The 24,883-nt window shown below is 26.9% G+C and overlaps 5 protein-coding genes across 12 annotated transcripts in view; 2 read left to right on the top strand and 3 right to left on the bottom strand.

Annotated features, from left to right (window-relative positions):
* LOC129611903 (ankyrin repeat and KH domain-containing protein mask) overlaps positions 1 to 4,751 on the bottom strand; it is a 61,046-nt gene extending 56,295 nt beyond the window's left edge. For 5 of the 6 annotated variants that reach the window (XM_055525324.1, XM_055525326.1, XM_055525327.1 and 2 more), the window contains exons 1-3: positions 4,636 to 4,751; positions 3,277 to 4,131; positions 2,349 to 2,832 (exon numbers count right to left, since the gene is read on the bottom strand). In XM_055525324.1, coding sequence (XP_055381299.1) covers positions 2,349 to 2,832; positions 3,277 to 4,043 — 1,251 coding nt within the window. In that variant the 5' untranslated portion in view covers positions 4,044 to 4,131; positions 4,636 to 4,751. The remainder of the gene's footprint in view (positions 1 to 2,348; positions 2,833 to 3,276; positions 4,132 to 4,635) is intronic. The other variant, XM_055525323.1, reaches the window with a different exon arrangement.
* Positions 4,752 to 4,921: 170 nt separating this feature from the next.
* Positions 4,922 to 8,373, top strand: LOC129611699 (coatomer subunit beta'). Its single transcript, XM_055524974.1, has one exon. The coding sequence runs from the start codon at positions 5,017 to 5,019 to the stop codon at positions 7,903 to 7,905; it is 2,889 nt and encodes a 962-aa protein (XP_055380949.1). The 5' UTR covers positions 4,922 to 5,016; the 3' UTR covers positions 7,906 to 8,373.
* Positions 8,374 to 8,431: 58 nt separating this feature from the next.
* On the bottom strand, positions 8,432 to 10,765 carry LOC129611863 (phenylalanine--tRNA ligase beta subunit). Its single transcript, XM_055525267.1, has 7 exons — positions 10,604 to 10,765; positions 10,480 to 10,535; positions 10,264 to 10,421; positions 10,031 to 10,199; positions 9,783 to 9,959; positions 8,715 to 9,720; positions 8,432 to 8,656 (listed from the first exon to the last, which is right to left on the bottom strand). The coding sequence occupies exons 1-7, from the start codon at positions 10,659 to 10,661 to the stop codon at positions 8,505 to 8,507; spliced, it is 1,776 nt and encodes a 591-aa protein (XP_055381242.1). The 5' UTR covers positions 10,662 to 10,765; the 3' UTR covers positions 8,432 to 8,504.
* A 1,312-nt stretch (positions 10,766 to 12,077) lies between these two features.
* LOC129611729 (yemanuclein) lies at positions 12,078 to 23,842 on the top strand. 3 transcript variants are annotated; one of them, XR_008697184.1, is made up of 10 exons: positions 12,078 to 13,447; positions 13,514 to 13,686; positions 15,302 to 15,514; positions 15,581 to 16,229; positions 16,285 to 16,432; positions 16,661 to 16,900; positions 16,962 to 17,048; positions 17,104 to 18,364; positions 18,648 to 18,760; positions 23,594 to 23,842. XR_008697184.1 is itself a non-coding variant. In XM_055525019.1 (10 exons), the coding sequence occupies exons 2-10, from the start codon at positions 13,306 to 13,308 to the stop codon at positions 23,651 to 23,653; spliced, it is 3,369 nt and encodes a 1,122-aa protein (XP_055380994.1). In that variant the 5' UTR covers positions 12,078 to 12,310; positions 12,877 to 13,305; the 3' UTR covers positions 23,654 to 23,842. The 3 variants fall into 3 exon arrangements, 2 of the variants coding, with proteins under 2 accessions (XP_055380994.1, XP_055380993.1); XM_055525019.1 differs by having other exon boundaries at positions 12,078 to 12,310; positions 12,877 to 13,447; positions 17,104 to 18,760; XM_055525018.1 differs by having other exon boundaries at positions 17,104 to 18,760.
* Positions 18,913 to 21,540, bottom strand: LOC129611730 (cryptochrome-1). The gene is made up of 5 exons (XM_055525021.1): positions 20,827 to 21,540; positions 20,345 to 20,461; positions 19,625 to 20,141; positions 19,269 to 19,554; positions 18,913 to 19,213 (listed from the first exon to the last, which is right to left on the bottom strand). Exons 1-5 carry the CDS (start codon positions 21,325 to 21,327, stop codon positions 18,997 to 18,999), a joined length of 1,638 nt encoding a protein of 545 aa, XP_055380996.1. The 5' UTR covers positions 21,328 to 21,540; the 3' UTR covers positions 18,913 to 18,996.
* Positions 23,843 to 24,883: the final 1,041 nt, after the last annotated feature.

Genomic DNA, 24,883 nt, shown 5'->3' on the forward strand with positions numbered 1-24,883 from the left:
AACAGAAAAAAAAAAATTTCAATGTACATTTTTTTTTGTAGAAAATGTACTAATGTACTAAATTCACAATATAGGTACTTAATGTTATATTTGTATTACTTATTATGTACATAACAAATTTTACTGTATGAGTGTTATACGAGCTGATAAAAATTCACGTATTACAATAAATTTATTGATAATATCTTTTTATTTCATACAATTTTCATTTCTAACACTTCATTTTTTTTTTTTTTGTAACTTATTCTTTTAAAAAGATTATTTAAGTATTTTAAAAAGAAAATTAATATTTAATTAATAAATTATTATTTAAAAAAAAATAACAATATTTTCTTAAAATCTTATGAGTTGTGCACTAAAATTTATTTTTATTCTTCAAACAATTGATCAATTACAAAAATATTTTAATTGATATTAGAAAGTAGATGCCGCCACTAAGTAAAACAATTCCAATGAAAATTTTAATTTTAAAATTCTTAAGAAAAGTAAAGTATTATAAAAATCCTTGCAAGTACACCTAATCTCAACTTACAATATATTTATTGTAAAGGGTCTATTAATTGTGTTTGCTTTATGTGTCACTTTAAGGCTTTCTTTCTGCATATTATTTCTACTACTTCATTAATTGTAAATTGAAAAGCAAAGTACCTTTATAATATTGAAAAAGGAATACAAGTAACTGCCATAACTAAGTAGGTAGGTGCATTACCTACATATATTAATGTACATATAAGCATGTTCAGCAGAAAATCTTTATTAAAGTCATGTTTTTTTAGAACAATTTTCTTCTTTCTACCTTCTCTTTTATTTTCTTCTGTTTAAATATTGCAAATGCAAAAAATAAAATTAAAATTAAAAGAATATTGAAGCAGATCACCAAATATACCTGATTTTAATCCCATATTATAAGAAATAAGTAATAAATTAAAATGAAATGAAACAAAATAAAAGGAAAATAAAAGAAGAAAAAAAAGTTGAAATAAAAATCGAAAACTGCTAGTAAAGAATATAAGAGAGCGCATGACGCATTAAATGGTCAAAATATATAAGTATGTAGATAAATTTGTACATCTTTATATTAGCACATACTTGTGTGTATATATATATACATAAACGAAGATAATATTGTATTATGACGTAATTTTAATTTAAAATTTAAAGAGAAGACGAAGAAGGATAATATATGGTAGATAGTCTGGCACTATATAATTTTTTTTATATATTGATTGAAAATCAATTTCAATTAAAGTAGTACAATCGTTGATTTCTAGTATAGATAACAAATTAAATGATAGGAAAAGAAATACTTTTAAATCGTATTTATGACCTAGGTAATAATTATTAAAAAAATTAATAAAAGCTTTAATCAAGAGAAATTTTTTTTTAAAAATCGATTTATGGCTTGATTTTTTTTTTAAATATGAGAAGTAGAAGAGTTTATAGTAATAATTACAATTAAAGCACCAGTGACAATTAATTAGAAATATTTATATGTAAATATGATGCATGAATCTGTTACCTCTCTAGATTCTAGAATATTATGATCAAATTTGCAACGTTATGCAAATTAAATCAACACCTTTGAATCATATTTAAATATACAAAAAATTTCAATATTTCTGTAATTGCACTTGGTTTTACTGGTAATTTAAATTATTAATAGTTAGATTGCATTATAAAGTTTAGGTAATATTTGGAATATTATTTCCTACTGACCTCACATATTTAACATGTTTATAATGTTCTTGCAGATAATGCAATCTATTTAAACTTGAATAATAAGTATGTATAAAATACCTAGATATTTTAAATTCAAACAAAAATGGATTTTATTTGAATCCGAACTTCCTCCTGATTGACAACCAGAAAGTATTCCATATAATATTAAAATTTAGGTAGGTACCTAAACTCTATTAGTTTAAGATACATTTATTGGAACAATCAAATTTCAGATTTATTCAATGATTATAAAAAAAATTCAAATACCATCTACAAATAGTGTAATGTTTCTATGCCTCATAATTATTTTTTTTAGTTTTCTCAAACTTATCACATTTTTAAGGGTAGGAATGAAATCAGTTTTTGATTTTATGAAACGTTAAGCAATTTTTATTTTAATAAATTTAAGTATTTCTATTTATTCTTAATTAAGTGTATAAAGCATCTATGCTCGGCTTGATAATTTTTTTTACATATAAAATAAATTTAAAAAAAAAAAAAAAACATTACTCTTGCTTAATAGCAAAGTTTTCAATGTTTTCAACTGTTAAAAAAATGATTTATATAAATTTTTTTTACATACGAAAAGAACCAAACAACGTAAAACAAAAATAAAACAAAATCCTTACCTCAGACACAGATTCCTCATCCGATTCTGATAAATCTGTAACACGATGTTGTAATTCTGTATCAGTATCGGAAGTATCACTAGCTAATTTATAATTAACTAAACTTTCTATATTTTGATTTTGTAAGGCGTACGATATTAAATTATTTACAGCTGATGCTGATGCTGATGTTGCAACAGCAGCAGCAGCATTTTGTTGTAATTGTAATTGTTGTTGTTGCTGTTGTTGTTGTATACTGGCATTTGAAGATAAAGAAATAGATGACGAAGATGGTGATGAAATATTTGTTGTTAAACTGGTAGAGGCAGCTGGTGGTGGCGTTAAAATTGAAATATTGGATTTTGAAGCAGCACCTGCTACAGATTTTCCTATTTGTTGTTTATTACTGCTATTATTATTGTTGTTGTTGATAGTATTATTTCCAGCTCCTCCATTACTATTATTACTGCTAATTTGATTTTTATGATTTTTTCCACCGGTAGAGCTGTGTACATTAATTAAGTGAATTTTTTTTTTTTTTGGTTTTTGTTTTAAACATAAAAGGAACGTAAAACGAAAATAATAAATGATATTTAATATAAGAATATTAAGGAGCAAAATTTAAGTTTATGAAAATTAGTTATTAATAAGGTAAGTTTGTAGATGCCTAGGTGAAATTGCAATGAAGAAATGGGTTTGATTTTATGTATGTAGGGGGAAACAAATTGTAAAGAAAAAAGTTGTAGAACTCTTCTTTAAGAGAGACATTTACATAGATAACATAAGAAATTTCCAGATAGATGAGAATGTGGTAAAATTTTACTTTAGAATAAATCTCGGGGAAATGAGGAGGAATGTTTAAATTTTTGATATTTAATAAATTTCCCACTTCCTTCAAAATCTTAACCTAAACGATGCATAATGTAATTTATTTATAATTTATTATTACCCATTGGACTTTGTTGCGGATAATGATGATAATGCTGGTATTGTACTAGCATTAGATTGCACATCAGCAGAATTTACATTTTGATGTTGTTGTTGTTGCTGTTGCTGCGGCATTGTCATTGCTTTAACGGCAGAAACAGTAGCAGAGGATGAAATTGAAGGGTTTTCCGTTGTTGATGTTTGATTTGATGTTATATTGGAGGAATTCAATGAATTACTTTTATTACTATTGTTATTATTATTTGATGTTGTTGTTGTTGATGATGACGATGATGATATAGTCTTACTTTTCGACATATTTTTTACATTTGATGTATTATTATTACTACTATCACCACCAATACTATTACTATTATTATTTATATTATTATTACTATTGTTAAATCCACCGCTACTACCGCTACTAATGTTTAAATTTTTGCTGCTATTATTACTGTTGTTGTTGTTGTTGTTATTATTATTATTCAGTTTCGATGATGAATTCGTATTCGCATTGGTATTGGTTTTATTAACACTATTGCTATTTTTATTACCACTACTATTATTTTTCAAATTTTTTATATTATCTGTATTACTGCCACTATTTATATTATTAGGAATATTATTTAAATTTTGACCACCAATACCAACACTACTACAATTTTTATTTCCTTTTTGATGGTGTTGGTGTTGCTGTTTTGACGTTGTTTGCGTCTGTGTTGTAACTATTGTTGGTACTGCTGTACTACATACACTTGTGTCGGGTTTTTTATCAGATTCATTATTCATTTTTCTTAATTTTAATTTATAATTTCTTTCCTTTTTCTTTTTTATATTCCTTTTATATATATAAAATAATGCACACACTTAAAAATTCCTAAATTAAGAATTTTAATTATAAACAAAAAAATTATTTAATTATGAAAAACTTTTTTGAATTAGCAAAAAAAGTATGCAAGGTAGGGTTAAAGCTATACATTTCCTTCCTTTTCTAAAAATTTCCAGTCATTACTAAATACTAATATTATTTTACGAAAAAAAAAAAAAAAAAACAAAAAAATTTCAAATTCTTCCTTCTTTTTTTTTTTTTTTAAATTTTATTAAAACTATATTTTTTTCTTTAATAAAAAATTATTAAATTCGAATTCGTCAGATTTTATTTTTTCCATTTAAAAATTTTTTATGTGCACACTAATACACTAATAAAAGCGAACGAATTTCGAGATTTCATCGACATAAAATTATGGGATAGAAAAAAAGAAGGAAGGCTATCACACAAAATTTTATTTTGAAATTTTTATGCTGAAAAAATGCCGTAATCCATATAATTTCGGTTGTATTTGATAGAGCGAATATTAAATTTTTCTTTTTTAATAATTACCGTACGATTTTCAACGTTTTAAGCACTATTTTCTTAATTAAATTCAATCGAACGATATCACGACATGTCGACTTTTCACAATTTTTCAATCCGGATACAGGATGCTCACTAGCGCAACTATGTGGTGAGCTTAATAACATAAAAAAAAACTTAACATACGAAACATAGTTGGCGCTGTATAAGCACAATATTTCTCACCAGGGTGACCACTTCCAAATTCTAAATTATTTTCGACATTTTTAAGACATTTCTAATGTCAAATTTTGACATTTACTGTCGTCGAAGTCGTGTTTTGTGTCATATACTTTGTGTCATCCATTAATTTTACGGGAAGCAAATTTTTAGTAATCATAATAAATTATAAAAAAAATATAATTAAAAATGCCGTTAAGATTGGATATTAAACGTCGATTAACATCGAGATCCGACAGAGTTAAATGTGTGGATTTACATCCATCTGAACCATGGATGCTTTGTGCGCTTTATAATGGACACGTCCACGTCATGAACTATGAAAATCAACAATTAGTCAAAGATTTTGAAGTTTCCGATGTTCCAGTAAGATCAGCAAAATTTGTTCCGAGGAAAAATTGGGTAATTACTGGATCTGACGATATGCAAATAAGAGTCTTCAATTACAATACATTGGAAAAAGTGCATTCTTTTGAAGCGCATTCTGATTATGTACGTTGCATAGCTGTACACCCAACACAGCCTATAATTTTAACCAGCAGTGACGATATGCTTATTAAATTATGGAATTGGGAAAAAATGTGGGCATGCCAAAAAGTATTTGAAGGACATACCCACTATGTTATGCAAATAGTTTTTAACCCAAAGGACAATAATACTTTTGCATCTGCATCCTTAGACCGTACAGTTAAAGTTTGGCAGTTAGGTTCAAACCTGGCTAATTTCACATTAGATGGACATGAAAAAGGAGTAAATTGTTTGGATTATTATCACGGCGGTGATAAGCCTTATTTGATTTCTGGAGCAGATGACAGACTGGTTAAAATTTGGGATTACCAAAACAAAACATGTGTTCAAACACTAAATGGTCATGCTCAAAATATTTCAGCGGTGTGTTTTCATCCGGAGTTACCAATTGTTTTAACAGGTTCAGAAGATGGAACAGTAAGAATTTGGCATTCTGGAACTTACCGACTTGAAACTTTGCTTAATTATGGATTTGAAAGGGTTTGGACTATTGCCTGTATGCGTGGCACAAATAATGTTGCTTTGGGTTACGATGAAGGATCTATTATTATAAAAGTTGGTAGGGAAGAACCTGCAATGTCTATGGACGTAAATGGTGGTAAAATAATATGGGCAAAACATTCAGAATTACAGCAAGTAAATTTAAAGGCATTGCCAGAAGGCACTGAAATTAAAGATGGAGATAGACTTCCAGTTGCAACAAAAGACATGGGTGCTTGTGAAATATATCCGCAAACTATTGCCCATAATCCAAATGGCCGGTTCGTTGTTGTTTGTGGTGATGGAGAATATATAATATATACATCAATGGCTTTGCGAAATAAAGCTTTTGGTTCAGCGAAAGAATTTGTTTGGGCAATGGAAAGTTCTGAATATGCAATTCGAGAAAGTATTGGAAGTATTAAAGTTTTCAGAAATTTTAAAGAAAGAAAAACTTTTACTCCAGAATGTGGTGCTGAAAATATTTTCGGAGGCTATTTATTAGGAGTTAAAACTTCTTCTGGTTTTGGTTTTTATGACTGGGAATCGTTAACATTAGTCCGTAGAATTGAAGTTCAACCAAGGCATATATTTTGGAATGAGAGCGGTACACTTGTTTGTTTAGCAACTGATGAGTCATTTTTTGTTTTGAGTGTTGATACAACTACGATATCGAATGCATTAGAAACGAAAGCAGCAATTGGAGATGATGGTATAGAAGATGCATTTGATGTAGTTGGTGAGATAAGTGAGCAAGTGAAAACTGGTATTTGGGTTGGTGATTGCTTTATCTATACAAACTCTGTAAATCGTATTAATTATTTCGTTGGTGGAGAAATCGTTACCGTATCTCATTTAGACAGAACCATGTATCTTCTAGGATATGTACCAAAAGATAACCGGTTATATTTGGGAGATAAAGAATTAAACGTAACAAGTTTTTCGCTTCAATTATCTGTTCTTGAATATCAAACAGCTGTAATGAGAGGAGATTTGGAGATTGCTGATCGTGTACTAGCTACAGTGCCGAAAGAACATCGAACACGTGTTGCACATTTTTTGGAAAAACAAGGGTATAAATTACAAGCACTAGAAGTAACAACAGATCCTGATCACAAATTTGATTTGGCGTTACAAATTGGAGATTTAAATACAGCAGTTATTTTGGCTCGCGAATCACAAAACCCTCAAAAATGGTCACAGTTGGCCGATGTAGCTACAAGAAAAAACAATATGGAGCTCGTTAGAGAATGTTTAGAAAACGCTCAAGATTATGGTGGTCTATTACTCTTAGCAACAAGTTCTGGTGATGGCCAATTATTGAAATCATTAAGTGAAACATGCAATAAAAATGATCGATATAACATTTCATTTTTATCAACATTCCTGTTAGGAGATATTGAGGGTTGTTTGGATATATTAATTAAAACAAATCGGTTACCCGAAGCTGCATTCTTTGCCAGAACATACATTCCCAGTAAAATTTCAGAGGTCGTTGAATTATGGCGTGTCGAATTAAAAAAAATTAATGAAAAAGCCGGTCAAAGTTTAGCCGATCCCAATAAATACGAAAATCTATTTCCTGGATATCAAAATGCAATTCAAGTTGAAGAATATTTAAAGAGGACACAACAGAAAGTTATTCCAGCAGATGATGCACTTTTAATACCAATGAACATTTCTAGGAATCCATTGGAAGAAATGCAAAATTTAGAATCAAATAATGTGTTTAATTTTGATGATGACTTAAAAAAAGAGTTAAAAACTATCAATGTGCAAAGTAATGGAACAACGCCATCAATATTGCCAACAAAAACAGCACAAGTTCCAACATCAGACGATGAAGCAATAAATTTCAACACATCGGATGATGAAGCAATGATAGAATCGAATTTTCATTCACAAATAGAATCTACAAGTGAAGAAAAACTTAATGAATTAATTAATTCTTCGATAAAAGGTTCAACTATTGCCGCATCAGTAGCTGCAACGATAGCCGCCACAACAAAAGCCGATGAAATAGACTCGGATTTAGAAATAGATGATTTGGATTTGGATCTTGTTGGGTAACTTTGGCTATAAATGTTTAGATCATTTAACCAGAGTAAAAATAAAAATTAATTCAAAGTTGCATTAATAAAATCAAACTTTAAAGTGGTTATAAAATAAAAAAAATTTCTCTTTAAGTTTTATGCAATTTTTGCATTTTTCTATTTAATTTTTTTGCTATAAACAAAATAAATGTAGAACTTTTATTATACATAAAGGTATTGTTTATGATGAAAACCTAAATAATGTAAACCTAATATAGAAATATCCTTTAAAATACATACATATATTGTTTCAAAAATAATTTTTTGTTATTATTTTAAAACGATTAACTAACTCAATCGAATTGCCAGTTTTTTAGTTAATTTAGGAATGGAAAATATTAAAATTATTTTAACCATTGTAGTACATACATACTTATTTGTTTTAAAACATCTGTTTAAATTTGACACAAATTGTATCTGGTAAATTTTTTATTCGTTCTGTTGATTTTTTCCGTCATTTTATGTCAATAATAATTTTAGATAATTAATTTAAAAAAGAAAAATCGTTTTCAAAATTAACTGTATATTTGAAATAAATTAATATGAAATTACATTAATTTGTCTTTTTTATAAATTTTAAACAAAAGGTTCAATATTAATTTCGACAACTGAACATGGATGAGTCAATTCAAATGCATGCAAGACAGTTGGGTGAAGTACACCAATTTTACCAATCGCAATATTACGATACAAAATATCAGCACATCGACCAGGAAAATAAGCTGGATCTAAAATATTAAAATTATATTATCTCTGCAAAAATGTATAAAAAGCATAAATCTTTACCTTCACTTGCTTCCAAATGATAACCATTATCTTTTTTCCAAGGTATTTCTAATAGTTGCATTACCCTATCTAATAAACCGTGCACAACTTCAAATCCAGCAGATTTATTGCAATTAATAGCACAAAGACGACGTTCATTTCTGGCACCAACCTCACTCCCTTCATCTGTAACTACACAATCAGTGATTTCAAATAATTTTAAAGGCAAAGGCATTTTTTTATTGGCCGAAAGAGTTTTCAACAATCCCGGTATCAATGTTGTTCGTACTACTTCAAATTCTAAAGTTTTTGGATTTGAAATATGAACAGCTGGAATATTTTCGATTTTTTTATTCATTTTTGTTGCGATATCATCCCTGGAACACAAAGTAAATGTCAAACCTTCAGTAAAACCTGCCTGTGCTATATGTTCTCTCAATTGATCGGTTAATTTATTCAAAGGAAATTGTTTAGCTATATGCATAAAAGACGGTAAAGATTTTTTGATATTATTATATCCATATGCAATCGCAACATCTTCATAGATATCACAAGCATGAATTACATCATGTCTCGTTGGAGGAATTTGAACTATAAGATCTTTATCAGCATCAAGTTCCGTTTCCAAATACATTTTCGTTAGGAGTTGAGCGATTTCTTCAGGTGTTTGATCAATTCCAATGCGTCCGTTTGCTTGTTTTGGTGAAATTTTTTCGGTTCGATAATTAAGTTCTGGAAAAGTTGATATTTCTCCATTAGGATAAATAACGTTGCATGGCTCAACGGTAAATGGCTTAGCACAATGAGATGAAAACATGCACACTATTGTATCTAGAACTACAATAGCCTTTGTTAAATCGGTTGCGGTGCACTCTATAAATACGTTTCTTGTATTAACAGAAATTTTTGAATGATCACCGTTTATCACAGGTGGTAGAGACAAAACTACACCGTTCGCATCATATATAACCGGATAAACCGCAGAACTTCGAATAATTGGCAAGTACTGTTTGAGTTGGGCATGAGTCTAAAATAAAAATTAAGCAATTAAAAGTTATGTTATATTTTTCTCTTAAGAAAAATACTTACGGAATAAAACTCCATGAGTTCTGTAGCGGTCATTTCTTTACTTTGGTTTAAGGGAATGAATTTAATGTCCTCAGGAGCTTTTGCATTATACGTAAAAGGACCTTGGATTGTATCCAAATCATGTGTTCCAATTGCAACCAGAGTTCTTTTACGGCATATATTATGATGTAACTTGTCCTAAAACATAATATCCGCCTAAAATCGATATCTACTAAATGATACCTTAATTTATAAGATTTTCTACTTACTTGTAAATCTATGAAGCTGTTGTAAGAATCTTGATTGAAATGAATATTTCTTAACACGGCTGCTACAGCAAATGGCCGAATTTTACTTGTATTTGGCAATATTCTCAATTCTTGTCTTGTTTTTGGTCCATTTTTGGGTTCAACCTTAATAAATTTAGGCGGCTTTATGCTATCATGAAAATATTTTAAGCATTGAAAAAAAGTTCATAGAATTTTTGTGAAATATTACATACATTCCTTGAAATACTTTGATACCAGTTGTTAGTCCTTCAAGACAAAGTAAATCATATCGATTTGCAGGAATATCAATTCGATAAATAATTTCTTCAGAAGCATCTTTTGCGGCATCTACTTCACCTTGTTCTTTGGTTAACATTTGCTTTTCTGTTGTCTAACATGTGGAGATTTTTTTTAAATTCTGATAAGAATTCATACAAAAGCATACTTACTACTTCATCTAATTCTAGACCAAATGCAAAGCATAACGTTTGAAATTCTTCATCGGCTGATAAAATATAAAGTATGTATTAAAGTTTTTAAGGAAATTTAAATCTGCATATGTATTAATCTTACTATAACTTTTTCCTAGTGCTTCAAATAATAAATCTCTTTTTACACCTATTGTTGGCATTATGCACGTTTTTTTTAGTAACTTTTAATTTATAAAATCTTTGTAATTATCAAATAAGGCAACCTCATTCGTTCTCTAAAATTAATCGAAACCGAATGATAAACTAAAATAAGAAAAAACAATGTGCATTCGTGTCAATATTTTGACACATTTGGAATTTATAATTACTGAGTGATTAAAGCTTTATTCTGAAGCGGCATCTAGTGTAAAAATTTCAAACTCGTAAGTAATAATTGTTATTGGTAAAGCAATAAGACCGTTTACAAAATCAAAAAATAACTCGGTTAAATTACTGTTCTTTGGTAAAGTCGCTTAGGATTTTTAACAAAATAAAAAAAAAATATTATACTGGATTCAGCGCACATTTTATTCAACAAAAATTAGTATGATGAATTCGATAAAAATTTGGTGATTTGTTTAAAAATATAAAGAATTTTGAAAATTTGAGTTAAAAATAAGAATTTATAGGAAAATATTGCCATTGCATAAAATAATTCGCAAAAAAAACTACTTGAAATATATTATGTACCAAATTCTAGTAAATTCCTCAAGAGAGATTTCGACAAGTTTGCGAATTCACCTATTCTAAAAAGGTCCTAAGAAATATATTAATTAAATAAAACATTATTATAATATTTAAAAACAATCATAAAATTTGTATATTATGTACAATAATGTAAAAAAAACATATAAAAAAAAATTCCAAACAAGATTCTCATATTATAAGAACACAGAAATACCTGTGTTTACATCATTACTTTTCCATTATTTGATTGACATCTGCTTCCCTTATCAATAAAGTTTGTGGAAAAACTATTGATGTAAAAGCCGTTGTTAAAGATATAATGAATACAGTCATGGATAAGACACGATGTAAAATGAACACAATAAAACATTTTCCATGTATTATGTATTGTTTATATTGTTTATTTGTTAAAAAAGTAAAACATGTATTGATTATTTTTTTATGGGTATTGTTTAATTGATAACCCACAACTATGTACATATGTATCATAGCGAAATAAAACAAATTCAAAATATTCATAGACATAGTAGTATAACTACAAGACTTTCTTTAAAAAAAATTACCTACTTGTGAATTTTATTCAATAGTTTTTTTTGAAAATTACTATTTATCATTTGAATTATTTATTGATGTGCATATTTATGTGTATATAATACTAATTGTTTCAATTCTAATAAAAAAGTTTAAAAAAAAATTATTGCCTCGAATATTGTTAATGAACGAATTTACAAAAAAAAAAAAACATATGCAAAAGTTCAAAATTTTCCCAATTAGAACGCTATAATCGATTATTATAATGATTTTGACATCTGTCATGATGCACTTTTGGCTTCGCGCCTGTCTGTCATTTCATTGCTTTAAAAGCAAATTCTTCATCATAGTAAATTCAATTCAAAATAAAATTTAAAAAATTGTTTTTAAATGTCAAAATAATTTGCGGTTTTATTTTAATAAATTTTATAATGATTTTTTAATTAAAGTGTTATCAAAATATTTTCATTTTACAACTGTTAGAAGTGTTAATTTGATGTATTTTTCAAAATAAAATATCGTATTTCGACATCCAAGTCAAATGAAGTGTAATCCTCTTCAAAAAAATCTTTCAGATACCTATCTACCTTGTGTATGTGCTTATTAAAAAGTAGAAAGAAGTCACATTAAAAAAATTTTCTAAAATTTCGTGGCATTTAAAATTTATCAATATAAAATATAATTATCCTCGTAATTACTAGAAATCGCAATAAATAATTTAGCCGGTTCTTAAAATAAATTAATCATTTTTATAGTGTTTTTCTATTTAAAAAAAAACAATTATTAAATTTTTTATTAAATTATTAAGGAAACCGATAAAATAGTTTATTTTTTATGAAAAAAAGTGAAAAAAAAAAATGTAAATGTGTTAGTATCATATAACCCAACCTAATTGCATTCAATGAAAACTAAAGAAAAAAATGTTGAAAATGATAAGTATTATTATGGTTCGCAGCACGGAATTTTAGAACGCGGTTTTTAGCATTAAAATCATAAATATTATTAGATTTCAATAAAGGAAATGTGAAGGGATTGATGAAAATATAATAAAAACCTTTAAAAAATCCTATTAGTTTAATCAAGGATGCTGTGATTGCATATATGCTTTTCATTTATTTTGATGAAACTTTTTTTTTTTTTTACTTTTTTGGAATTTAGGCTCTTTTCGTGGCACATTTTTTAATGATCATAGTGTCAGATAAAATATATAATTGTAAAGAGATGTTAAATGTATGAGTGGTTTAATTTTTATTGTTTCATTTTTTTTGCATACTTTGGAAAATTCGTAAAGTACTTAACAAAAAAAAAAAATATAAGATTGCACATTAATGGCTACCACTTTTCCATGTTAACTATTTAAAACAAAAAAAAAGCAATTGTTTACAAACTTATTGCAAAAAAAAAAAAAAACAAAAAAAAAAGATTTGGAAATAGTTAAAAGTTAAATGTAAAATGTTCTTTTTAAAAATAAATAAAAATTATTCATAAGCACTAATTTAAATTTGCTAGTTTATGTGCATACATATTTATTATATTATATATGCACATACATATATATATATATAAATAAATACATAGTTTGTAAAGATGTCTGAAATAAAACGTGTTCAATTCACCACAATATCAGCCCATACTTCGCAAAATTCAATTGCTTTAATTAGTGGGGGTAGCGGAATTACAGCTGCATCATGTGAAACAGGATCAACTAATTCTATTAATGCAAACAGTGGTACAAAATTAATAATTTATGATTTCTTTAAATCATTATTAAATATTGTAATATTATTTTTATTAGGATTTGGGACTGGTAGTGTAACTGCTAGTACAAGTAAATCTGTAAATAATACTGGTTCTAACAGTTCTAATAGCGGAAAAAACAAAACATTTAGATATGATTTGGAATTATTTGAACCGGATTCAAAAGTATTTCCAGAATTCAATTTCTCTAAAATGATGCATATTGAAAAGGTGAGTGAGTCATTTCAAGGAAAACAAAGCAAAAAAAAAAAAAAATGTTGTATTTAATTTTCGCGGACTATTTTGTTTTCAAACACATTACTTCATACATAAATACCTACATAAATTTAAAAATTAAAAAAATATGAATTTAAACGTATAGATATACATTTGTGTGTATGGGAATATGTGCGTCTGTAACTTTCTGACTCTAATAATAAGTTTACGAACGAATGTTTTTCAAATGAATATAATGAATATGTGTATGGGAAAATACACATAGCTGCCTATTTACTTATCTCTTTGGATTCATATCAACCTTCTTACTAGTTCTGGTTTAATTTTTTCTGTTGTTTATTTGATAGTAAAAAGCGAAAAAGGATCGAAAACTTTGCGAGAATAATGATATATATATAAGTACAGATATGTAGGTATATATACTTACCTAGGTACAAAAAAGAATGTTGCGTTAGAAAAAAGGGAAAAAGTTAATTCTATTAATAGATAGATAGATAGATAGATAGGTACATAATATTAATTAAACTTAAAGCTTCTTTTCTATCCGTATGCTCTTTTCACAGAGCGGCGCCAATTTGTTTTTCAATTTCGAATTTAGGGCAGGTCAATATATAGAAAAATATTATTAACTGCTTTTAATTTTATAATATTTTAAGGGTTTCTGCTTACCTACTGTATTAGGTCTTTTCTTAAAAATATTAGTGTTTAATCATTACAAATACTGCTTGCTAGTAATTTTACTTATCTTGTATTTGTATACAAAGTTCATATGGTAAAATATGTAAAAGATAGGTAAAATTACTTTAGCTAGTGAGGCTGTAGAGAAACAAAAGCGATGGCGATTGGTACTCCGTCTGTCAATTGCTGCAAGTTCTATTATTATACCATAAGGTTTACTACATATGAAATGTGCTAGTTATTATAGATTTAAAAAAAAAAACAAATCATTTACAAAGGTATATGCAGGTGCAAAGGTATATTATAAAGTAAATTTATTATAGTTTTGTTGTGTTTGGGTATTTTAGTCTTAGCTCTTTTTCTTCTGTTGTATTTTTGTTTGTGAATATATCAAGAGAAAGATAACATTTTCTTATTTATTAAGAAGATAATTTTTAAAGAAAAAATTATGTATATAAATGTGTAGACAAGTACTGACAAAGTATGCAATAAACCAGTTGCCTAAATCACAACATAAAATTTCTTTTTTTCGAACACTATAAGTACGTTTGAATAAAATGTCAGAACAAACTTATTTATTGCAATCATTTTTTAAAATACATAGGTACTAGGTTCTTACATATGTATTCTTCCAAGTCATCATTTCTCAAATTGTGATTGTAACATTTTTTCCTCTACATACCAGTCTTGTTAACATTGAAGTTGTTTCTAATGCTATTTACTATACATATTGTACCGCGAATTGATTGTTTAGAAAAAGAAATATTAATTTTTTTAAAGTTCCCTATTCGGGAACATTTATTTTCCGAAATTGCGTAGGCACAACAAAAAAATTTAGTTTCTAATGTTAGAAAACCCAAAAAGAATTACATAATAATCTCATTTTATTCTCAAGAACTAAAATAAAAAAATGAAATTTTTTTCATTATAGAAAAAACAAAAGAAATTGAAACAAATTCAAACAAATGGTGTATCCGATCCGTTTGAAGAGAACGATGATGATGTTGCAAGAATTGCAAAGGAAATGGAAGAAAAATATGGTAAGAGCTATGTGAGCGGTCGTAGAAAAACGAAACATAATGATTTATGTGACAAAGGCCTTGGATATGATGAATCAGATTCATTTATAGACAATACTGAAGCGGTAATGTACCAGCAATTTAATCAATAACCAGTATTTTTAATAAGCTTATAAATGATTATTTTTTAGTATGATGAACTAATACCTGATGAAGTAGAAACGATAGCTGGAGGATTTTATATTAATTCTGGTCAATTGGAATTTACTAAATTAACAAAGTATGAAATCGAAACTGAAGAAATTGTTAAAAGAGTAAGATCTAAAAAGCGAGTTCTCTCAAGTTCTTCAGAAGAATCTGATGAAGATGGTGATAGTGTGGCAAGTCAAAATATAGATGTAAATGACGAAATTGATATTTCTGAAAAGTCCAACAGTAAAAAACGCAAAGAAACTCAAGAGGAGAAAATCAAAAATGGTCATCGTGATAAAAAACAAAAATCAAGTGGTGAGGAATCTTCATCATCTAAATCTAAAATAAGGGAATCTAAAAAAATAAAAGAGGACATGGTATTTAAAGATAACAACGCCAAAAGTGGTGATGACGGTACTAATTCTGATAATGGAAAAGAAAAACCAACCTTAAAAACCACAACTGTCAAAGATATGCTAAAAGCAAAACGAGATAATTATTTAAAAATGCAAGATGATAAAAAATTTTTGCAAAATGGAGTTGTAAAAAGTGGAAATGATTCTAGTGAAAGTACTGGTGAGGACAGTGGCTCTGATTCTGGTCCATCTAAAAAGAAATATAAAACTACTGATGAAGAAGATGTCGAAAGTAATTGTAAAAAACAATTTTAAATTAATTTTATAATTATTAAATTTTTTTATAGGACTAAGGAGCAGTGATACCAAATTGCCTGATAATTTATCATCTGAAATTTTAGCAGATATAAGTGAACTGATAGAATTTGCTAAATGTGCAATCAAAACTGGGAAAAAGTTTCGATTCGATGAAAAAAGTTCCGAAGTTTTTATTAGGTAAAATATTTTTAGATATTTACTTTTAATAATATTTTTTTTCATAAAAACATTTAAAATTTTCAAAAATTTGTTTCAAAAACATTGTTTGAATTCAAAAACAATTTGTTTATTTAACATAAAAATTCATTGTAACACAACCAAATAAAAAAACAATGTATGCATACATTCTTACATAACAAAAATTTTGTGTCATTTAAACATACATGGATTTATTATACATTTAAGGTGCGACGATAACGCATCATGCTTGGACAAAGAAATTCGAAATCAAATATTTGCTCACCTAGAGTATCAAATGGAATTACCTAAATATTATTTGATAAAAAAAGGAAAACAAATGAGAATTAAACAGGAAAAATCAAAAATTAAAAAGGCTTATATTAAATTGAAAAATGCGATTGCCAAAGTAATGCCGTCCGTTATAAATAGTTACGAAGCCACATATAAACAAATTTCGGAGCTCAGGTATTTGTAAAAAATAATAAAATTTGTACTTCATTCGCACAATTTTTTTAATTAATTGCAGAGCAAAAGCTAGTTCTTCTGAGTTAGAAAAGCCAGACCCCTCTCTTAAATTACCTCGAAAAAAATTTCCATGGAATGATGCTATGAGGTATTTTTTATAATTTTACGGTAAAATTTATAATAATTAAAAATTATATTTTAAGGAATTTGCTTTTTGATTTATATCAAACACGCTGGACATCGTACACAGTTCTTCGAACACGTAAGGAAAAGTTTGAAGACTTTGTCAATTCATATCTTCGAGATAAGGTTGTACCAATATGGCCTAATGGTTGGATGAAATTAGAAGAATTACAAAAAGAATTAGAAAAACGTAAAAACCAATCAAAAAAATTAAAAGATTCAAAGAAAATTAACTTAAACGCTGCTAGTTCATCAAATGTATTAGACAAGTTGCAAGAAGTGAATACTGCTGCTGTTGTTTCGAAAGAGAGTATGATAACAACAGGTTCTTCGTCGCCGTCTGTTAATGTGAAAGTCAATGATGATTCATCAACCACAACAAATCAAATGTCACAATTGTCTTCAGTAACAATTTCGTCATCTATAACTGCCCATAGTAAACCTAATTTTGCAAATGAAGTGCCTCAAAAACTTCCAGAAAATTCAATTTCAATTATACCAGTCGTACAACAAGAACCAATATTAAGTAAATCTCAAAAACCATCTAATGTTCTTAACAGTAATAACAAAATAAGCATTGATAAAGTTCCACATAGTAATTCGAACAATGATAATAATAAAGTAGATAAATTAGCGAATTCAACTAGCAAACAAAACAGTATAACCGTTGATATTATATCACCTAGTAAACGTACCGATCACAGTATAAATAGTATAATATCAAATACATCACCTACTTCATTAAATTCTGCAACAGTATCAAGTGTTTCTACAACATCTACTAATCGTTCTAGTTCGGGTTCGACATCTACTACCCATATTATTAATGTTGATGATTTCAAAAATACAACCGATATTATTCAAACATCAAATAAATTGTTAGGCAATAATAGTAATAAAACTGGTAACCAACACCATAATAGTAATAACAATAATAATGATAATAAAAGTATGAGCAATACTGATTGCGCTAAAAGTAGTAATAATAATAATAACAATAACGAAAAGATGTGTAGTAGCAACAGCAGCAGTAGTAGCAGTGGCAGTGGTAGTTCTAGCAGTAGAAAAAAAGAATCTAAAAAGAAAAATCGAGATCGGGATGGTAATTCAAAATCTAAAACAGGATCAACTGAACCACCTTCGGGTTCTATTGTTACTGAAAATATTTCTAATCGCCGCGAAACAATTGAAAGCATAGGCAGTAGTTCTGATTCAGTTGAGTTCATTGATGAAAAACTTCCCGTACCATCATCCACCTCAGGTGATAAAAAAATTGTAACGGTAAATAAAAATAAATATATTACAAATAAAACAGAATATAATAATAAAAGTAGAAGTGCTTCACCAGTTAATTACACATCAAAGAATAAAATTAATAAAGAAAGCATATTATTAAATGAAAGAGGGGGAGGGGGTGGTTCTTCAGATGGACCACCACCACCACCATCAGTTCTACAATCGTCTCGACTAATATCACCATTATTAAGTGGGGCGAAAGAAAATGATAACTTGACGATGAGAAATATGAATTCGAATTCTAATTTTTCTAAAAATAATTTTACAGAAACAACAGAAGCTGTGAGTGTATGCAGTAATGAAACAAAATTCGAAAGTAGGGGTCAAATTAAAGACGTTTGCAATAAAACTTTAGAATTTGAACAAATTAAAAAATTGGGGGTAAGTAAACATACAATTTATTTTCTTGTTATTTGAAAGAGTTCAATTACTCTTTTTGAAACATACATTTAATGAAAACAGTATAATTCCATAAGAGAATAAATACGAATTTGTGTTTTCAACTTGTAAATTGTTTGTAAACAAACAACTTCTTCAATACATGCATATTACATTTTAGACACTTTTACAATACATAATATTTAACATACAAATGCTGTTAAAATTTCTTTTTATACTTAGACAATCGAAAAGAATCTCATTATTTCTTCTTCACATGATGGGCGGACATGATCTGGTACTCCACTGGCTAAGAGAGACTTTCTTAAAGCATTCATTGCAATATTATTTTGCTTTGAAGCCAAATCCAAATCGATCATCCTCTCTGGATAATCTATTCCAATGACACATCCACAATGTTCTTGTAAATCTTTTGGTGTTTTCCATGGTTCATGTCTGAAAATATATATTGTTTAATTTTTTCGAAAATTATATCGCATGAAATACTAACATATATTGAACAGGCAAAGAGCGTAGTTCAGGTATATATCTTTTGATATAATCTCCGTTAGGATCTAATTTTTTAGATAAAGCAATTGGACAAGTACATTTCGAAGAGTCTAATAAGTTCTCAAAAGCGGATGATGATATCCACATCCAATTACCTGCGCACACAGACCAATCAGCATCTAATAGATATTTTAAAAAATGTTCTAAACCAAATTCCCAACTAATCCATAGGCCACCGCGGGTGAGAAAACTTGCAACTGTATTTCGAAGAATATGATGAATCCAACCTAAAAATTTTAAAAATAATTAAATAAATACCAAAAACGTTCTTTAAAAATTTATTAATCAAATGCTAACCTTCCGATAACAATTGTCTTGCTGATGCATCAATTAAAGGAAAACCAGTTTTTCCAAATTTCCATTTCTCTAATTCAGTATTTGTTGGATACCTCCAGGGAATATTCAAACATATATTATTATCTTCCATTTTGTCATAATTAATGTTATTAACAGACATTGTATAAAAATATTCTCTCCATATCAGTTGCCCTGTAATGTGGACATTATTTAAATTCTTTGTCACTGGAAAATTTTTGGCTTTTTGAATTTGTTTATATATATCATGAAGGGCCCAATATAAGGTTCGAATAGATAAGCATCCAAAACGTAAATGCGGACTCATTGATTTAGATTCGTCTAATATATTTGGTATCGCTTGATTAGGCATATAATAATTATTTTGAAAAGCATTTTCTTCAACTTTCAGTCGATGACATAATAGTTCTAAAGCTTTTTCCTCACCTCCAATCCAATTATTAAACTGCTTAATGCTAGGAAATTCTGGATGAATATTAAAATCTGAAGGCTCGGGAATCTATTAACAACAAAAAAAATACTATAAGCTTTCATCTGATAGAAGGTTCTTAATGATTTTTCCTAAACAGTTAAAATTTATAAGGCAATTAGTTATATTACTAATTAGGTCAGATTGATTTAAGATAAAATTGTTTAGAGTTATAATAGTTTTAATTACAATTCAGTTCTTTCAGAGTTAACAAATATAAATAATGCCAATACCTTATCATAAATATTCATTTGTTGTTTAACATTATCTGGTAATATACAAAATTTTACATCAGTCCAATTTGGATCAGGTGCAGGTCTCGGTGGTAAACCAATAACTTCTACTGTATGCTTGAAAGAGAATAATAATAAAAATATAACAAATTATTTAATATTATAACTATTAAAAAATTATTTTAAATTGAAAATAATTAAAAATAAATATTAAATAAAATTAATTTTTTTAAATAATTTGATACGTTTTACATATTTTGTTAATGATATTAATTTAAAGTCTCAATCCGGGGACATAAATTTGTGCATGTTTATAAAATTTTTAAAGCTAAGTTAAAAAAATTAATTAATTCTTAACCTTTTTAGCTTTACTGATTACTTATTTTTAAAAAAAATTTTAATAAATTATTGTTTTTAATTTCATATTATTCTAATATCGTGAATTATATAAATAATATAATTGACGATATTGTTATATTTACCAAAAACATCTGATATGTTAACGGTGGTATGCCGCCATTTGTTTCAATAACTTTTTGTGGATTCCATAAAGTATGAGAAATTTTTTCTTCATAATTTATCATCAATTCATTTCTACATAAATCCTTGACTTTATCATCACGTAATTTCCATATTGGTTCACAATCTTGTTCAAAACAAATTTTATTTAATTTCAAATATTTATTTAGTTGACGAAAAATATATACTGGATCACCATAAGCTATAGTTAAACGACCATTATATTGTTGAAATTTTCTATCTAAATCATTCAATGAATCTAACAAAAATTTCAAACGATTATAACCAACTATTTTGGTACCAGCTGTTTCACCATCAAATATAAAAATTGGTAATAATTTACTATTATTTAATTTACAATTGTTTATGGCATCAATTAAAGCTGGATTATCGTGTAATCGTAAACCGTGTCGAAACCATAATACTGTAATAGTTGATTCAATACTTTCATCGACGGGTGACATTATAAAAGTAATTTTTTTATGTTTTAGGGTTAAAAATAACTACTTTTTAAATTGTACGCTTTTATTTATTTCAATTTAAAATAATTCTATAATTTATTTAATTATTAAAATATGACAATTTATTAATTAATAAATTATGTTAATTAAGTAATTGAAAAGAATTAAAATTTTTCTTAAATTTTCGACCCGAATGCATGAAAATCAAAATTCTAAATAAGTGATTAATGTTTTTTATAAGATATTTTATTTAAGCTTAATAAGCTTAGTTATTATTTTTCCTTTGTTGTATCTGTGGTTGTTTATTTGCTTTCAAAAGTTAAGAGTTATACAACATGAAATTTGTTTTATCAGACAATAAACTGTAGTAGAATTGCTTTGTAGGTGTATTCGTATCACATACATATGTGTGCTAATAAACAAGGTGTTGCATTTGCATTATTAAATACATATATACAGATATTTTGAATTACTTTATGCAGAAAGAGGGGAAAAATATCATACATGGTCACGTGTTTTTTTGTTGTTCCCTACACACAATTTGTATTAAATGAACGCTTTCATACATTTTAAATATATAATTTTTTCTGTTATTAAATATAAAGGAACACTGTGGATGGTTCAAAAATGTTTTCATGGGTTTTTCATATATGTATGTATGTATGTTCTTTAGGTTTGAAAGTGAACATTTTGTTATGTCTAATACATTTGTACACATACACTAATCACTGATTTAAGTTAAATCTTATTAAATTCAAAATACACATTATGTATTTGATATTTTTATTTTTTATTTATTACATTTATTTATTGTTGATTCATTAAATGAAAATGGAAAGCCATATAAGATAATTTTTTTTGTTTTTAGGATTTATTTATTTTTTGATGTTAAGATTATATTGCATTTAGGGGTATTATTAGAACTAATTTCAAACATAATGTGGTTGTACCGACGCCTAATAGATATGCTAAGAGAATTTTTGTCCTTATATTTTCTTGCTCTCAATAGTTTGATATTAAAGTAGTTTTTAAATTATTTTCCTATAGCAGAAAAACCACATTGCTGGATACCATACTCACCTACTTGATTGTCGTGTTTTATAATTATGTATACGTATGAAGGGTTAATCTCAAAAATTACTTGTTTGCAATAGAGACTTGCAGGTATAGGTTAATAATTTTTGTACTTTTGATTACTGATTTAAAATATTGAAAAAATGCATAGAGTTAGGCGCAAAGAAGTTTTTTTTTTGTAAAAATTTATCTGTTCAATTTTCGTATTTATATAACGTCCGAAGTAACAACTCTTTTAATTACTTTGTTTTTAACAAAAACCCTCGAAATTGTAAATGAAAAATTTATAAATTTTTAACTGTATGCGTTAAATTGCATACAGAAATGATTCTTAATGAATAATAAAAATAATATTGGTGACATTGTAATTGCATTTTGTACCTACGAGTATATAACATTTTGTGTACGTATAATGTATGCATATTAGATAGAGAAAAAAAATAATTTCACTGGAAAGCTTTAATTAAAAATAAAATTTGTTATTTACTAACATCATTTACTTGCTAATGTTATACATATATATATATATATGTTTGGTGATACCTACTATGGTGTTTAAATGTAGCCTACACGTGATTCTTGTGCATGTGCCTAATGTTTCTTAAGAATAGAAACATATTGCAAGAAACTATAATGAAAAGGGAATAAAAACTTTCAATAAATTTTGATTCTTTTATTCTTATTTTTGAATGAATAAAGCACCTGAAATTGAACTTGTTAACTTGAAAACCAAAAAAAAAAAAATTTAAGAAAAAAAATGAAGAGAGGAAAATTTTCCTAGACTTAGAATGACTTGTGTTATTCATAAACTTTTTCATTACCAATGTCTTGACTTTTAGAAAACTTATGTCAATGTGTATAAAATAAGTACCATGATTGTGTATCTTTTTGTTTACTGGGAAGAAAGTGGGTGAATATAGTATAATCATGTAAGTTGAGTAACTTCCAAGGGAGAACAAAATTTTCGTGTTAATATTAAACTGGTTTTTCCGAGATTTATGCCTACACTCAACTGAGTTATTTAAAAAAGCCTTCTGATTGAACTTGTGACAATTTGTTGGGTCTAATTATATATAAATATTATAAAACTTATCATAAACAGTCATTTTGTAGAATAAATTGCGTATAGAAAAATGACATTTAATTTTTGCTACAACTGTTATAATTACATTATAATAAAATTTCTTACTTTCAGGAAACAACGCAATCAAACATCGAAACTCCAAAACTTCAACAAGATTCTAAAAAGCAATGACGTCATTCGTCTAATATACAGTTGCCAACATCAAATTCAACTTTATTAGTTTCATCGCCAATAAAAACATCACCAATTGTTTCACAACAAAAGAAAACAAAAGCGAAAATCTCTGAATTTTTAATGATGCCGCCACCAAAATATTTTGGTAATGTTCCATCATCAAAATTTCAGCAATGATAGTAGCATTCATCATAAGTTCATTTTTTTTGTTTTTTTTTCATATTTATTACAAAAAGTTTAGTCTTATATTAATTATATATATATATATATTTTTTTTTAATTTTTAGTCAAAAGAATTAGTAACTGCATTTAATATCAGTTTAATTAAAAGAGAAAGAAGAATAAAAATAAAATTAATGTAAAAAGAAATTGTATAAGTTAATTTTTATTTTATTCAGGGTAATTTTGTTTAAATTTCAAATTTTGTTAATTAACTTTATTTTGCATTATTATTTTTGAGTGACAAATTTAGAAAAATATAGAATGTGTCGTGAAATTAATTGTATGATAATTGAAAGCGTGTTTAACATAAATATGTATTTAATTATAGGGGAAAGAAGAATTAATGTCACCTAATAAAATAAGAGAATTTTCGACAATTTAGATATGAACTTAATGTTCTAATTTAAAAATTGTAAAGATCTTTAGATCTCTTTGATTCATTGAACATGTTACATTTGAAGATTTTGAAGTTTTGATTTGTCGAACATGCTTTCATTTTCATGAAGATTTAAATTTAAGCTGAATTTTCGAAAATTCTCTGAATTACTTTTGTAGTGACAAGCCGAATTGTATAGAGTGCATTATATTAGTCGAATTGCATATAATGCATTTTTCAATTTTTAGTATTTTTTCTATTTAATAATACATCTTTTGCTAAATTTACTTAAAATTTTCAATTGTAGTACAGTAAATAAGTAATATGTATCATTATTATCATTATAAAATTTATTTTATAAATGTTTTTTTAAGACCTGCGTAAGCAAATATATACATATATTAAATTGCAATATAAATTTTATTGGTTTTATTAAATTTCTGAAAAATTCATTTAGAAATGTTAACTAAAATGGACAATGATACTTTTTACACATGTAGAAATTTAACATTTTATTCAATAGCACTATTTAATTAGCACTATAAAATGTGCCACATAATATATATCTAATTATAAGGATCGTTTATATTGAAAGTGATCTAAGGGTTTAAAGTAACCGAAAAGTATGT

The sequence above is a fragment of the Condylostylus longicornis genome, unplaced genomic scaffold, assembly GCF_029603195.1.
Source record: "Condylostylus longicornis isolate FDR11 unplaced genomic scaffold, ASM2960319v2 ptg000055l, whole genome shotgun sequence".
Classification (NCBI taxonomy): Eukaryota; Metazoa; Arthropoda; class Insecta; order Diptera; family Dolichopodidae; genus Condylostylus; species Condylostylus longicornis.

What these genes read in the sequence shown, in the direction of transcription:
- LOC129611699 (XM_055524974.1), top strand. Translation starts at nt 5,017, where the DNA reads ATGCCGTTAAGATTGGATATTAAACGTCGATTAACATCGAGATCCGAC.
- LOC129611863 (XM_055525267.1), bottom strand. Translation starts at nt 10,661, where the DNA reads ATGCCAACAATAGGTGTAAAAAGAGATTTATTATTTGAAGCACTAGGA. An exon ending in ATCAAAGTATTTCAAGGAAT is followed by an intron (nt 10,200 to 10,263) that starts GTATGTAATATT and finishes TTTTCATGATAG; the next exon opens with CATAAAGCCGCCTAAATTTA. An exon ending in AACTCATGGAGTTTTATTCC is followed by an intron (nt 9,721 to 9,782) that starts GTAAGTATTTTT and finishes TTTTTATTTTAG; the next exon opens with ACTCATGCCCAACTCAAACA.
- LOC129611729 (XM_055525018.1), top strand. Translation starts at nt 13,306, where the DNA reads ATGTCTGAAATAAAACGTGTTCAATTCACCACAATATCAGCCCATACT. An exon ending in AAATGATGCATATTGAAAAG is followed by an intron (nt 13,687 to 15,301) that starts GTGAGTGAGTCA and finishes TTTTCATTATAG; the next exon opens with AAAAAACAAAAGAAATTGAA. An exon ending in TGATGAAGAAGATGTCGAAA is followed by an intron (nt 16,230 to 16,284) that starts GTAATTGTAAAA and finishes ATTTTTTTATAG; the next exon opens with GACTAAGGAGCAGTGATACC.
- LOC129611730 (XM_055525021.1), bottom strand. Translation starts at nt 21,327, where the DNA reads ATGTCACCCGTCGATGAAAGTATTGAATCAACTATTACAGTATTATGG. An exon ending in AAATGAATATTTATGATAAG is followed by an intron (nt 20,142 to 20,344) that starts GTATTGGCATTA and finishes TGTTGTTAATAG; the next exon opens with ATTCCCGAGCCTTCAGATTT. An exon ending in AAGACAATTGTTATCGGAAG is followed by an intron (nt 19,555 to 19,624) that starts GTTAGCATTTGA and finishes TAAAATTTTTAG; the next exon opens with GTTGGATTCATCATATTCTT.